At 50.1% G+C, this 13273-nt stretch overlaps 2 protein-coding genes across 18 annotated transcripts in view; one reads left to right on the top strand and one right to left on the bottom strand.

The window, feature by feature from the left end:
* The window catches only part of Cacna1d (calcium voltage-gated channel subunit alpha1 D), a 445956-nt gene extending 444477 nt beyond the window's left edge, over nt 1-1479 (top strand). For 8 of the 11 annotated variants that reach the window (XM_031361254.1, XM_031361255.1, XM_031361249.1 and 5 more), the window contains one exon: nt 182-1479. In XM_031361254.1, the coding sequence (XP_031217114.1) occupies nt 182-475 (294 nt within the window). In that variant the 3' untranslated portion in view covers nt 476-1479. The remainder of the gene's footprint in view (nt 1-181) is intronic. The other 3 variants (XM_031361250.1, XM_031361251.1, XM_031361252.1) reach the window with 1 other exon arrangement.
* A 2820-nt stretch (nt 1480-4299) lies between these two features.
* The window catches only part of Chdh (choline dehydrogenase), a 29331-nt gene continuing 20357 nt past the window's right edge, over nt 4300-13273 (bottom strand). For all 7 annotated transcript variants that reach the window (XM_031361264.1, XM_031361265.1, XM_031361260.1 and 4 more), the window contains 7 exons: nt 10827-11595; nt 9734-9885; nt 8853-8982; nt 7869-8003; nt 7204-7346; nt 6687-6789; nt 4300-6126 (listed from right to left, as the gene is read on the bottom strand). In XM_031361264.1, coding sequence (XP_031217124.1) covers nt 5708-6126; nt 6687-6789; nt 7204-7346; nt 7869-8003; nt 8853-8982; nt 9734-9885; nt 10827-11544 — 1800 coding nt within the window. In that variant the 5' untranslated portion in view covers nt 11545-11595 and the 3' untranslated portion in view covers nt 4300-5707. The remainder of the gene's footprint in view (nt 6127-6686; nt 6790-7203; nt 7347-7868; nt 8004-8852; nt 8983-9733; nt 9886-10826; nt 11596-13273) is intronic.

Genomic DNA, 13273 nt, shown 5'->3' with positions numbered 1-13273 from the left:
TCTCTCCCGCTCAGCCATGTGGAGCTTCTCAGCTTTTGACACTGATAGAGCTGAGGTCATTTATAGTTAAGTGTCGTGTATAAAGTTTAGCGGGCGTGGCTGATGGGAGTCCCCAGAGCATGCTGAGCAGCGAGAGCTGATGCAGACCTTTCCTCATGCCATTAATCTCTCTCCTGTACAGGTCCTGATATCTGAAGGCTTGGGACGCTATGCAAGGGACCCCAAATTTGTCTCAGCAACAAAACATGAAATTGCCGATGCCTGTGACCTAACCATCGACGAGATGGAAAGTGCAGCCAGCACCCTGCTCAATGGCAGTGTGTGTCCTCGAGCCAATGGGGACATGGGCCCCATCTCACACCGCCAGGACTATGAGCTCCAGGACTTTGGTCCTGGCTACAGTGACGAGGAGCCAGATCCTGGGCGAGAGGAAGAGGACCTGGCAGACGAAATGATTTGCATTACCACCTTGTAGCCCAGTGAGAGCAGGCTGGCTCCAGCCTGAGACATGCACGGGAGGGCCAGGGATAAAGTGCCTCATAATTAGGAAAGTTTAGGCACTAGTTGGGAGAAAAATGCTCAATTAGACTTTTGTACAAGTGATTTCATGCCTCAAGGAAGCCATAAACCTGGTAGGAGCAGGTTCTGAGCGGCCAGGCATGTGCTATGCCACATGCTCGGGCCCAGCCTCAGAAGACAGTATGTCTGGCCCCGGAGACGATGGGCGAGAACGGCAGCCTGGCCTGCACTGAGGCCAGAGGGCTGCCCAGGAGTCCGTGTCTCCCACCCAGGGTGCATGCCCATGCCCCTTCGCCTGCAGACACGCGAGAGGTTAAAGGTGAGGACAATCACCACGCCTGTGTCATTACCTCAACCATCGGTCTAGCATATCAGACACTCACTGGGCCCGGCATATCCATTTCTGAGCCCCCTCCCCCAACATACTGGTTCCTGATATCTGTGCAGCTGTTCTGAATGGTAACGTCAGAACCCAGACACTAGTGGTCACAACAAGGGGAGTGGGACCGGACCGTTTTCTGTTAAGCGATGCCAGTTTACATAAGAGAACATCACTCAGACGGTCAGTTCTGTCACATTAAGGGCAACTGTAAACTGGAAGAGTACCGCACTTGCAAACCAGGTAAAACTTAGATACGCTAGTTTGTTTAAAAATTATAGATTTACTGTACATGACTTGTAATATACAATTTGTATTTGTAAAGAGATGGTCTATATTTTGTAATTATCGTACCGTATTTGAACTGCAGCAATATCCACGGGTCCTAACAAAATCGTAGTTTCCCACCAAAACCTAGAAATTATTAGTATTTTTACTTGGGCTAAACAGAATTAGGAGAATTAGAGCCAATTCTCACATATTCAGTAAAAGAATCTTTTGGGGAGTTCACAAGAACTTGGCACTTAAGAACTTTTTCTAAAATATTTTGAGTTACTATAAACCTATCTTTACGTAAGATATCAAGTTGACTAATTTGCAGTCTTTTCTTTGGGTTCTATGATTTTATATTGCACCTCTCATCCACATGGGTTGCCATTGTCTTTGGTTTAGTTTTATTTCAACAATCCTCTGGTCAGTTAGTTATATAGCAGGTCCAGCTGGATACTTGTCCTAGTGGCATCCATTGGTCTGGCTTCCTCAACTGCCCATGTAGGATGCGATACTTCTGGGTCTCTGATGCAGAACCACACAGGTGAGCAGCCTACATCTGCTCACATCTCCAAGGATGCTTAAGAACTAAGAGGTTTACTGCATGGGGTCACAGGGGAGCACTGTGGTGTCCCGTGAATGCCGGGGTCTGTGGAGTCCTGTCGCCTTTCACAGCTGCTGTGCAGGGTTCTCTTCGAGAGCTGTCACGCACAGCCGAGCAAGGGCTGAAGTTTTCACGAGAGCGCAAGCAGTCTGACTGCACACCTGGGGACAGTTAGTTAGCTTTGGGACTGTTAGAACTGTCAGGGTCTCTGTCAGCATCATGAGATCTCATCCCATCACTTTCCTAAGGATTCTCTGCAATCAAAACTACAGGTAGCAATTTGGGTTCAAAATTTTTAACTAGTACACAGACAACCTGTGGAAACAAATTTTTTTTTTTTTTTGTAAATAAATTTTATTATAAAGACCTCGCAAACCTCTTCGGAAGACATTCTTACTCCAGATGCAGGCAAAAACACTTTAAGGTTTGTAAATGACTATTTCCTGACATAAAGCCTTCTTTTTATTAAAATGCAAAACGTGCTTCAGAATAAACTGTGTAATAATGTCATCATCATATGGGGAGCTCTCCTCACACAGCTGGCTCTGCCAGGAGAGCTTCGGGCAGCTTTTTCTGCCCTTGGTCTCCTCCGAGGCCGGTAGTAACTTCACACCAGCTACAGAGAGTACTGTTCTCCTAAAGGGCTAAACCACCATCAGCATTTACCTTGGACTCTGTCTTGCTGGGTGTCTGTCTGTCTGACCGGGCGACGTAACATCAGCAGATCACACTCACCGTGTGTTCTGGAATGGGTGATCTTTCCCAAAGTCAGCCGTCAATGCTGCCTGGCTTTTCAGGCTGTCCCACTTCCCAGTGTGTTTGCTTTAAGCCTGGTTCAACCTCTCATCTAATATTAAATTTCTCTTTATAAGAAAAATTTGAAGTTGTAGAGCATGGTTTTTTCCTCCCCTTTAAGGAAGGTTTAAGACTACATAGTTCTGCTTTTTGGTTTTTCCTACCCTACCCCAACCCCCTGATTTTGAGTTCTTTGGAATACTGCTTTTAGTTTAAGCTCATGTTTTTAACGGCATTAGGAAGTGTGGAAATCACTATGAATGGCTAACTGTCAACAAGAGCCTCATTTGGAATGTCCGTGAGGTATGTGGACGCCTGCTCTATAGCTCTAGAAGGGTACACTTTGAGGGTGTAGCCACCTGAAAAACGCATAGCTGGGGTGCACTGCCCACTTCACATTGGTCCAGCTCTTAAGCCAGACCAGCTCTATTTTGTGCTGTGTGCTTTTTACCATCTACACTCTTTATCATCTTTACCTTTATTTGGGAGAATGGAGTGTTGGTTTACTTTTACTTGTATAAACACCACCAAATCATGGGCACACCTCTCACAAAAACCCACTCCAGCTATGCTTTCTGGGAGGGCAATGGAGACCTAGGGAGAGGCTCAGTCTCTGGCTTCTGGTGTCAGAACAAGGGTGAAGAGTGTGGTTGAGTATATACAACAGGCCAGCCAGCAGGGGTGACGCAGGTCACCCGCTTGGGCCTAGGGGCAGGTCATATTCTTTCCCCCCTTAATTTGAAGATTAAAATCTTTGCGTTAGGTTTGATATTGTGGTAGTTTATCAGTGGAAATATGAAAAAATCTTGGGGCCTGAGGGATGTGGTGTGTGGGGTGAGAAGAATCTATTTGAATTTATGGAAATTATCTGCAGCTGGTACTGGAGGCGGGGCTCATGTGTTACAGTGTTCCCACCTTCTGTTTTTGTAACTGTTTCTGGTCATGCTGGCAAGTTGTCCCTGTCTCCATCCATGATCTGTCTGTGACCCTATCAGGAACACACTTGGCCAACAGTGAGATGGGCCCAAGTTCCATTCAACATGGCAGGACACAAGTGCAGCTTTTTCTTTCTGATGCTAAGGGACAACCCTGGGCCACTTGCTTGCTAGGTGTGTATGTACTGGTTTTGGCAACATGTGGCCTTCCATGTTTGGGGTATTACAGGCTCTTTGCCAAGAAGCCTACTTAACTAACCCTGTCCAGTTCCCCATGAGACTCAGTCTAACTGCCTGTGTGAGCCCCACTTTATAGCCGAAGCAGGACTGCACCATTCTACCGCTTGGGCTCCCTCGTGGCACTGGGACTTCCAGACAGCCCCGGCATTTGGATTCATCCCTGCGGGCAGGACTGGAAACAGGAACTGCTGTCAGGGATTCAGTGAGGATCCCCTCCAAACCACATGTTCTGTCCTGACACCATCTGTGAGTTCTGGGCATGTAACATTCACTTCTTGTCTCCAGAAACTCATTTCCTTATGTGGCTAAATCACGTCACCATGTGAAGCCGGCTTTCCTATGCCGAAGTAAGAGAAAGGCCTGGATGTGACTGAGGAGCATGCCAGGGTTTATCTTCACTTATTCCAAAACACAGCTGTGCCTAAGAGAAGAATGTGGCCCTCCCAGGGGTGGCACCTGTGATGCTAAAGATGCTACGGATGATGGCTGTCTAACACCTGCCCTATAAGGATCTTGGGGCAGACCTAGGATTTTCTTGACCTTCTTTTGGAACAGGAAAACAAAAAGGGCAAGAAGCAGGTAAGATGAAACAAGAGCGGCCTGGTTTTCAAAGTAAAAGCGATGGTTTATAATTTGTCTTGAACCCTTTGAAGGGTCCTCTCAGATGCAGCTATCTGGACTCAAAAGTCCAGAAGGCAGCTCATGCCAGTCAATCCTAGGGGAGCCTGGAATCCTGATAGTTCCCCCTCCCTTCTTCGTTCAGCAATGTGATTTCTCTACAATGGTCCCTTTTTTTCCCCACTACAGATGATGGCTTTGGACATCTTCAGAAAAACTAAATGTGGTTGGTCCTCATTCTCTTGTAAGAACAGTCAGGATGAGGCATCTTGGTTCAAAACTAAGTTACCAATTACAGGGAAATGCTGAGGAATGAGGAATTTCCAGATCAAAGAGCTCTTATAAATGCTGCTGGTATCCGCTCCCCTGGCCCAAGACTCAGGCTGGCTGGTTCATCTTTCTCACCAAAGTCCTTTGCTGTTCTCCATCAGCCTCGGTGCCATGCCCTCTGTTCCCTTGTCTAGAGAATAAGAAACAGTCAGCCCCTGTCTGCAGAAGTAGCTCTGGTGCCTGGGCCACTTCCAGGGCCACCATGAGAGGTCCTTGTAGGCTCATGTCCTTGGCATGAGGTAGTGACTGGCCTGTGGGACTGACTCAATATATTCCTGAACGTTTGTGTGGTAAGAGTTATAAACAATGAAATCTTTGGCAACAAGGCCAAAATGGCCTTTTCTCGATCAATGTCCTGCAAAGCCTCTCATCTGGACCGTTTCGTAAGATGAGAACCAGAGAGGTCGGCATGAGTTGTGCGGGCACCTGAGCCCTCATCCCTGCACCTCCCTCTTCAGATCAGGGCAGGAGAGAAGTGCAGACCGGGATGAGGTGTCCTCCAGCCGCTGCCTCTCCCTCTAATCGGGGACATGAGCTCAGGTAAGCAGCCTGGCTGAGCTGCTGCTGGCCTCTTAGGCTTCAGCTAAAGCTTCCTTGGAGAGCCCAGTCTAGTTGAACCACCCTGACTTTGCAGAAATGGCCTCGGGTGGGGAGACCAGGGAAAGGATCATCCCAGTGCTGGGAGCAGAGCTGGGAGCTGGAGATGGCTGGATACCATAAGAGAAAACCATGGCAAGGAGGTAGCTACCCCAACTGCTAACCCCAGGAGGTCAGGAGGAAGGCTTGCTAGCCTTTTTGTAGAGGGCCCTTAGAGAGACACTGGGAAAGGGGACTTGCCTCTCTCTGGCTACCATGACCTCATTTCCTCAGATACCATGAAGGTCTGAGCCACGAGTAGGGCTAGCTGGGTCCCAAGTTTCTACACCGTTTCAGAAATATCTAAGGCAGGGCTGTACTTGCTGGATCTCTCAGCTTGGCATGAGTTCCTCTGTCATCCTCAGGCAATGGCTGTCTGTCTTAGCGCTGGGTGTCCAGAGTCTGGGGCTTGTAGACAGGAACATTCTTGTCCCAGAGTGTAGGGTATCCCTTAATGATGTCAGCTGCTTTCTCTGCAATCATTATCGTGGGAGCATTCAGGTTGCCGCTGACTATGCTGGGCATGATGGAGGCATCCACGACTCTGAGGTTTTCCACCCCAATGACCCTGGTTTGCAGGTCAACCACTGCGGCGGGGTCAGAGGGCTGGCCCATCTTACAGGTGCAGGAGGGGTGGTAAGCACTGTCAGCTTTCGCCCGCACAAAGGCATCTATCTCTTGGTCTGATTGGACATGGCTTCCGGGCTGCAGCTCTTTTCCCCGAAAGGGAGCCAAGGCTTCCTGTGCAAAAATCTCTCGTGTCAGCCTCACACACTGACGAAAGTCCTCAACGTCTGTTTCTGTGGAGGAGAAATTAAGTGAGGTCCCCTTCTCTTACTCTGCTGGCCAAACCAGGGGACAAAGATCTGGGACGTAGAGAACCAAACGACAAGTGCTTTGTCACCTGCCCAGAGGCAGTTACTGGCAACCAAGTATCCTAGACACAAACCCACGCCGGGGCTCGTGGTCTGAGGTCTGGCATCTCTGTAAGCCAGTCTATCTCTGATACCATGTGGCTGTCAAGCCCCCATGCTGTGACCTGCTCACGAGGCGTGAGTTCTGTGATACATGCAAACAGGCAGGCTTGGGAATGCAGCATGCTCTTGGACAGGGAGGGCCAGGCGGGCAGTAGGCACAGGCCTGGCTGCTGTCACTCCTACAGAGGTAGGAGGATCTGAAAGTGGTACCTCTGTCCTGCGGGGCAGTGAGGCCCAGGCTACCTGCGTGACCTAGAACTGAGGGCAACCCCAGTGTTAGGCAATAGGATCCAGATTAAGGATTAGGGGGCAAACAGGAACCTTATGAACATTCCCTAACTCTCTGGCAGGTCCAGGGGATACAAATGTGGCTTGTGTGTTACCTGTTGACAGGTAGTTGGGATGGATCACAGGGTGGTCCCGAGGGTTGGTGCTTCTCAGTTTCAGCCAGCCCACACTTGTGGCCCTCATGGTTCCCACATGTACCTAGAGGAGTTCAGAGGTAACAGTTCACAGTAATCTCCGTTAGCTACAGCTCAGAAACTTAGAGAAGCCCCAGGTTCCCTGTGGGTGGGGACTCAGCATTTAGTATACAGCCCTCCATCCTGTCTGGCCTTTACTCCTTTGTCTGAAGCTTTCATGAGATGATCCCCCAGCTGAGGTAGTTTTGCCTGTTGTCACTGTAATAGATCCTGCCCTCTACACATCCCCTGGACCGACTCCTGGGCTCACTCCCTGGGGTGAGTGAGGTTAGGGCTCCCTTTCCTCTCCCAGTTAGACAGTAGCCATTGTGGGCAGAGTACTAGACAGAGGTCTACATGGTGGGACAGATAACACCGTGAAAAATCTATTCTAATACAGGAGCATGAAGGCGGTCTCTGGCCATGGCTAGCTGCATACCTGGTAAGCTTCCTGCTGGGTGGGTTCCCGCCCATGGTCAATCACTTGTGATGGCAGGAAGTGGAACTGGATGTCTGGATGGGGGACCCCAGGCCGGCTGCGGATGAACCCTCCGGTCTCAAGATGGGCTGTGGCTCCATCCCCTGAAGGTCACATGAGGACAAGACAGAAGAGCTGGTCAGGGTACGGCAGGCGGCCCAGCTCTGCCCAGTGTCCCTCTTCTCCCCCATGTCTATCTTCCTGGGCTTGGGGTTTGGCATCAGGTGCATCCATAACTTTCTTCTTTCCCCAGGCAGCTATACCCAGTATTACAACTTTAAAAAACAAACAAACAAACAAAAAAAAAAAACAAAAAAAACTAGCTACATGCTAAGTGAGGGGCTTCAGGTCTGCCAAGGCCACCTTTGTCTTGCTGCTCAGTGGGTGTCACCTTGAGAAAGGTCCTGTGTTCAGGTCCTCAACATGTGCTACTACCGCCTCTTGTCCCCTTGCAGAGAGATCTGCCAGACAGGACCTTTGTGTCCTCACTTCACAGACTGGAAAAATTGGCTTGGGTTGTCATCTAGCTTTATACCTAGCAACCTGAGGCCTGTCTTGGCTCTTCAGGAAGAAAGCCACGATGCCCACAGACCCTAGCCACCAAGTTCGCTGGGAGGCAGACCCACCTGTGAACCTCCAGAGCCACTCCAGACCGATGCAGACCTTCCGCAGAGGCTTCTGGGCAGAGTGGAGGGTGATGGGCTGTGTGCATGCATGCTGAATGTAGATCTCCAGGTGGTCTTGCAGGTTTTGACCGACTCCTGGCACAGGAAGGAGTGGATAGGAAAAATGGCTAGCACAGGGGTGAACCCTTAGCTTTGGAAGCTTCTCTCTAGTCCACTTGTCTTTGAAGCCAGTTCCTGCCTGCCCTGGCCCCTGCTTACAAGTTGTTTCCCTGAGACCCTACTTCTGCTCTTTTAGACAAGTCTGGCTCTTCCTCGAATGCTGCTTAAAACCACCCACTCTGTCACTCTATAGCAGTCATCGGGTGCCCTTGATCAGCCTCCCTCAGCAACACCCTCCAAGGACAGGGCCCGTAATTACAACAGGCACTGCCCTTGGGAAGTGTCACTGTGTATATGTGTGTGTGTGTCGGGGGGGTCAGATTGACCCTTGTCAACTCCGTCGTCTCGCCCAGTTAAGGAAAAAGCAGTCTATGCAGACATCACTGTAGCTCATTCCAGCTCAAGGGCACACTGGACAGTAAAGGCACAGACCGCTTCCATAGGCCTCTCCAGGAAAGCTCCCCATGAAAGGCCAGCCCTCAGGGACACAACACACCGTTTCTCAGATGAAGCTTGGCTCTTCTGAGCAGTGGCTCTGGAGCCCCGAGCTGGCCTCATTTGTGCTTAGAGCCGCTGGTAAATCATGGGGATAGACCTCTTACACCATAGACCCATCCTGTTACAGGATGCTTTTCAAAAGGGTGCAGAAGCTAACTGGGAGAGGGTGAAGGAAAATAGCACAAAGGCCTGGGGTCCAGGGATAGGAGTATCCAGTGAGACCCAGAGGCTCTCAGATTTATAGGAAGGAAGATTGTGACACCCCCACTTCAAGCAACAAGCTGCTAGGTTCCACAGAGCTACCTTCCCGGCAGGAGTCTGACTCACCAGGCAGATGGCACACCACAGGGATGCCCAGTTTCCTGAGGTCATCTGCATTGCCAACACCAGAGAGCATGAGTAGCTGCGGAGAGTTGATGGCGCCCCCGCTCAGGATCACCTCCCTGCTGACATAAACCTGGAAGAGGCAGAGCTCCGACCAATCACACTTCCTGAAAAGCCAGCTGTTCTACTGCCTCATGGAGAGGCACCCAGTTCCAACCAGTGCCATGAGAACGTGGCCTTTGGAAATTACACCACTGTGGAGAATCTGCTCCCAGGTCCTAGACAGAGGAGAGAGGAGGGGCCTGGCTGGCTGGCTGGCTACTTAAAAGCGGTCTGCACAGAGTCCCCATGGGTGACTCTCAGTAATAGCTGTAACAGTACAGGGACCTTAGAAATGGGGTTGGGGGTGGGGTAGAGTGAAATGATAGCATACTCTGGAGTGATTTAAAGCAAGTGCACAGATAGATCTCCTGAGAAGGGAAGGTGGGGGAGGCCGTCTCTGACATATCACAGAGTGAAGAACAGCACCATAGTATGATTCCATTTGTGGGTTTTTATACTTCTAGAGTTGATCTAGTGGTTTCTGGCAGTCCAGAACCTTGAAACCATGTACTAGAGGACTCTCATGGGGTAGATGTGTCAGGCAGCAGCTTACAGAGGCACTAGGGACCATGTAGTCTGCAGGTGGCAGGAGTTGAGGTCTTCTGACCTCTATGTCCTGTGGGACCCCAGGGATAATCCTGCCACTGCTAACTGGCTATTAACTCATCGTAGGGACAAGAGCATATGGCTGGGGGACAGGAGCAAGAGCCTGCTCATCAGGCTACTGCCTGTCCCTTCCTGCCCACTTAAGTTCCCCACATGGTCCACAGAAGTCCACTCACCTTGTGGCTCTGGCCGTTCTTGATGTACTCCACACCCACTGCACGGGTGCCCTCAAACAGCACTCTGCTTACAAGTGTCTGGACCTCGGCCCTGAGGTTGGGGCGGCTCAGCGCTGGGTGCAAGTAGGCACAGGCTGCGCTCCAGCGCTTCCCTGCAGGATGAAGCAAGATCAGCTGTGGCCTGCTGCCCTTCCCCTCATACCTAGGCAGGAGGAACCTGCTGGGGAAAGCAAATCTAGCCTGCCTTCAAAGGTATAGCTGTGACCTGGATATCTTACCCTGCAGTCCAGGCTATGGAGAGCCCCATGGTTTGCTCTAGCCCGCTGTGAGCAAGGTCTGCCTGTGTCTACTTGCATCCATCTACAAAGAGGTGATGGGGAAGGGAGGGACACGATGGTCTTGTGCTGTCTCTTTCTGCCTTAGCTTGCTCATCGGCAAGCCGCCATGGGTCATTCATTACACAGAGCTGTTCCTTCACTCTTCCAGAGCCCCTCCCCACCCCACAACCCCAACCCCTAGTCAGGCTACTGTGTTTTCCCTGGCCACAGGCACCACAGGACTTGGCTTCCTAGATCTGTGGCTATAGGGCTTGGCTCCACTACCCAGGCTATGCAGGCCTCTGGGGACTCTACAGTCACCTCTGCTGTACTGCATGACCTAGACGCACAGTGAATGCCCCAGTAGTTGGACTGTGTCCTGTGATACCTAGGGGGAGTATACAGTATCTCCCTCAAGCCTAACACTATGCTTATTTTGGCACTTACTGGCCATGATGGGATCAGGAGGGATGACTATAGTTAGAGGTGGAGGGGATTAAAAATCGGTACCTGGGGGGCTGGAGAGATGGCTCATCGGTTAAAAGCACTGACTGCTCTTCCAGAGGTTCAGAATTCAATTCCCAGCAACCACATGGTGGCTCACAACCATCTGTAATGGATCCGATGCTCTCTTCTGGTGTGTCTGAAGACAGCTATCATGTACTCGTATCCATTAAATAAATATATATGTGTATATACACACATATATATGTGTATATGTATATATATATATATATATATATATATTTTTTTTTTTTTAAAAAACAAATTGGTACCTTGGTGGATGGTCATGTCCATCCAGCCGAAGCCCTCCTGTTGGAAGCCATTCATGTCTTCAGTGAAGGGGTAGCCAGCCTGATGTGTTGCCTGCAGGAAGGCCTGGTGAAGCGGATGGTTGGTCTTGCCCCGAGATACATGCAGTGGGCCATCCCCACCGCGGTACATATTGGCACCCAGCTCATGTCTCTGCGCCTTGCGGAAATAGGGCAGGCAGTGCGCATAGTCCCAACCCTCTGCACCTTCACAGTGCCAGCGGTTATAGTCCTCGGCGTGTCCTCGGATGTAGACCATGGCGTTGAGGGATGAGGAGCCGCCCCAGACCCGGCCTCGTGGCCAGTACAGTATGCGGTCATCCATGTAGGGTTGCGGCTTAGTGTGATAGTACCAGTTGTACTTGTCGTCGCACAGGTTGGCCACAAGGGCAGCCGGCATGTGGATCTTCCACTGAAGTCGCTTGCTCCCCATTAACAAGTCCTTGGGCCCTGCCTCCAGCAGCAGCACCCGATGATTCGGGTCCTCAGTGAGCCGACTAGCCAGCACACAACCAGCAGAGCCTGCGCCTACCACCACAAAGGTGTACTCATCCTCGCCCACAGAGGATGCACTAGCAACAGCACGGCTGCAAGGGGGGTGAGGCTGGCCCCGCACAGCCCATGCCAGGGCTCCATGTGGGCTCCAACATCCTTTCCTCCATCTTCTTAGGACCTGCCACATGCTTCCAGCCAAGTTCCTTTATCCACTGACGGGAGTTGGAAGAGTCTCTTCCTAGAACAGAAAAATGACTTTAAGACTCTCAACTCCACTGCATATGCAGAGGCAGTCTGGAGCTGGTTGGTCATGCTGATAGAGCAAAGGATCTAGCTTGGGCAAGGCCACTGCCCTGGGGAGGTAGAACCTGAAAAGTAGGGTTTTATTATGGAGATATTAGTCCTGAATGGGGGGTTGGGGAAGAGGGGAGACTCCTCCACAGGCTTGGGGGTTCCCTGGCCAACTTCCCTGAGATAACCATAAGAACTTGGAGACTGGACATCTAGCTGCTAAATGAGAGGAAGGCTCTCCAGTCTGACAGACAAGGAGCTATTCTCCTTACTGCAGGTGGGACAATGCATTTTATCACAGGAGTGCACAGGAAAAAATAGGAAAGCTCTCCATTTGGAGAGGGACAAAGTAGGCTGAGGGACCAAGACTGTAGAGCTCACAGCCTGAGAGATCCAAGGATGCACCAGGACACAGGGTGACAGCCACATTTTACAAGGTCAACTTGTGGAGCAGTAGCTTTAACAGAGAAATGCCAATGGCCTAGAAACAATGTTGATTTGTTTTTGTGATTGAGATCTTTCCCTTTCCTCCCATGTACCCCATCTTGCTCTCTTTCAAAAATCACAGCCTCCTTTTCTTCAATAGTTGTTACACGTAAATACGTGTGTATATGGAAATATGACCTGCTCAGTCCCTATGATGTTCCTCGTAGATATATGCCAAGGACTTTTGATGGGTCTTCTCTTACCAATGTCCCACATGCTTGGTGCAAAGGTTTAGAAGAGCCTACGTATGCCACTGAACTGGTGACAAGAACATCTGAACCCTGCAACCCCAACAACCACCTCTAGTCTGCACTGAAGCTGAAATGAAAGGGCTGAAAAGTCCCTTGCCAATTTTGGCCTGGTCAGATGCAGAATATGACAAACTTTTCCCTCAATCCTGTATCAGGTAACCAGGGACTTCCTGGAAGCAGAGGGAGGGGACACTTTTTGTCACACCTATGTGACAAAAAGTGGCAGGGCCTTCTGGAGCAAGAATTCTGCAGAGTCCCCCACCCCCAGCTCCAGGGTAACAATGCCCAATGCTCAGCTCTTCAGGGGATAGACTCATTTTCCCCCAAATGTCCTGCCAGGATAGCTACATCCTTTGCAAGAGGACACCATTTACTTGTCTCGATTAGACCGCTACACATATCAGTATTCCATTACAATTTGGAAACACACAAATACACTCTTTACAAATAGATAAAGCATGTACCAGAACCAGACCCCCCAGGTATTATAACTATCAAAGACATTACTCAAAGTCAAGATCACAGCTATTAGAAATGATTTAGTTGACAAATAGACATGTTGAAGAGACTTTCCAGAAAGTATCGGTGGTTTGCAAAGATGGCTCTGTGGGCAAGGGCACTTACTTCATAGGCCTGGTGACCCCAGTTTAGTCACTAGGATCCATGTAAATAAAAACCAGCACTCCTAAAGTGAAATGTGAGATAGAGACAGGAGAATCACCTGGAAGTTTGTGGGCCAACTGGCCTAGAGTACATGTATGGCAGAAACAAGAGAAACCCTGCCCCAAATATATGGAAGGAGAGATTCAGCTCCCAAAAGTTGCCTTGTGACCTCCATGTCCATACTGTGGCATTGCATACCCTCACACCCCACTAATAAATCAATAG

Source organism: Mastomys coucha, unplaced genomic scaffold, assembly GCF_008632895.1.
Source record: "Mastomys coucha isolate ucsf_1 unplaced genomic scaffold, UCSF_Mcou_1 pScaffold9, whole genome shotgun sequence".
Lineage (NCBI taxonomy): Eukaryota > Metazoa > Chordata > Mammalia > Rodentia > Muridae > Mastomys > Mastomys coucha.
Note: the sequence above shows the minus strand (reverse complement) of the source record. Positions and strands in the feature narration are given on the sequence as shown.